Source organism: Penaeus monodon, chromosome 15, assembly GCF_015228065.2.
Source record: "Penaeus monodon isolate SGIC_2016 chromosome 15, NSTDA_Pmon_1, whole genome shotgun sequence".
Classification (NCBI taxonomy): Eukaryota; Metazoa; Arthropoda; class Malacostraca; order Decapoda; family Penaeidae; genus Penaeus; species Penaeus monodon.
The window spans coordinates 6,735,456-6,735,707 of NC_051400.1; the positions used below are offsets into that span (position 1 = coordinate 6,735,456).

General features: G+C 56.7%; 1 protein-coding gene across 1 annotated transcript in view; it reads right to left on the reverse strand.

Moving 5' to 3' along the window:
- Positions 1 to 252, reverse strand: part of LOC119581716 — a gene marked incomplete in the record, with an annotated part of 132,029 nt that overhangs the window by 73,894 nt on the left and 57,883 nt on the right. The window contains 1 exon segment of the mRNA XM_037929840.1: positions 160 to 240. Coding sequence (XP_037785768.1) covers positions 160 to 240 — 81 coding nt within the window.

The window sequence follows — 252 nt, forward strand, 5'->3', positions numbered from 1 at the left end:
ACTTCCCCTCCTTACACCCACACGCGCGTGCACCACCACCTCGCCCACTCCCCATTCTGGAAGTAAATGGAGCGCCCCCCTCCCCCACCCCCCGACAGCAACAGCCGCTGGAGAAGGCGATTGAAAGGGAGAGGACATAACACAATGGATCGAACTTACCCTGTGTAGATTGGTATTTCCTCAGGGTGTGGTTGGCCCCCTGCTTTCGTTACGTTGTACACATAGCCTTCACATCCATGCCTGAGGATGGAG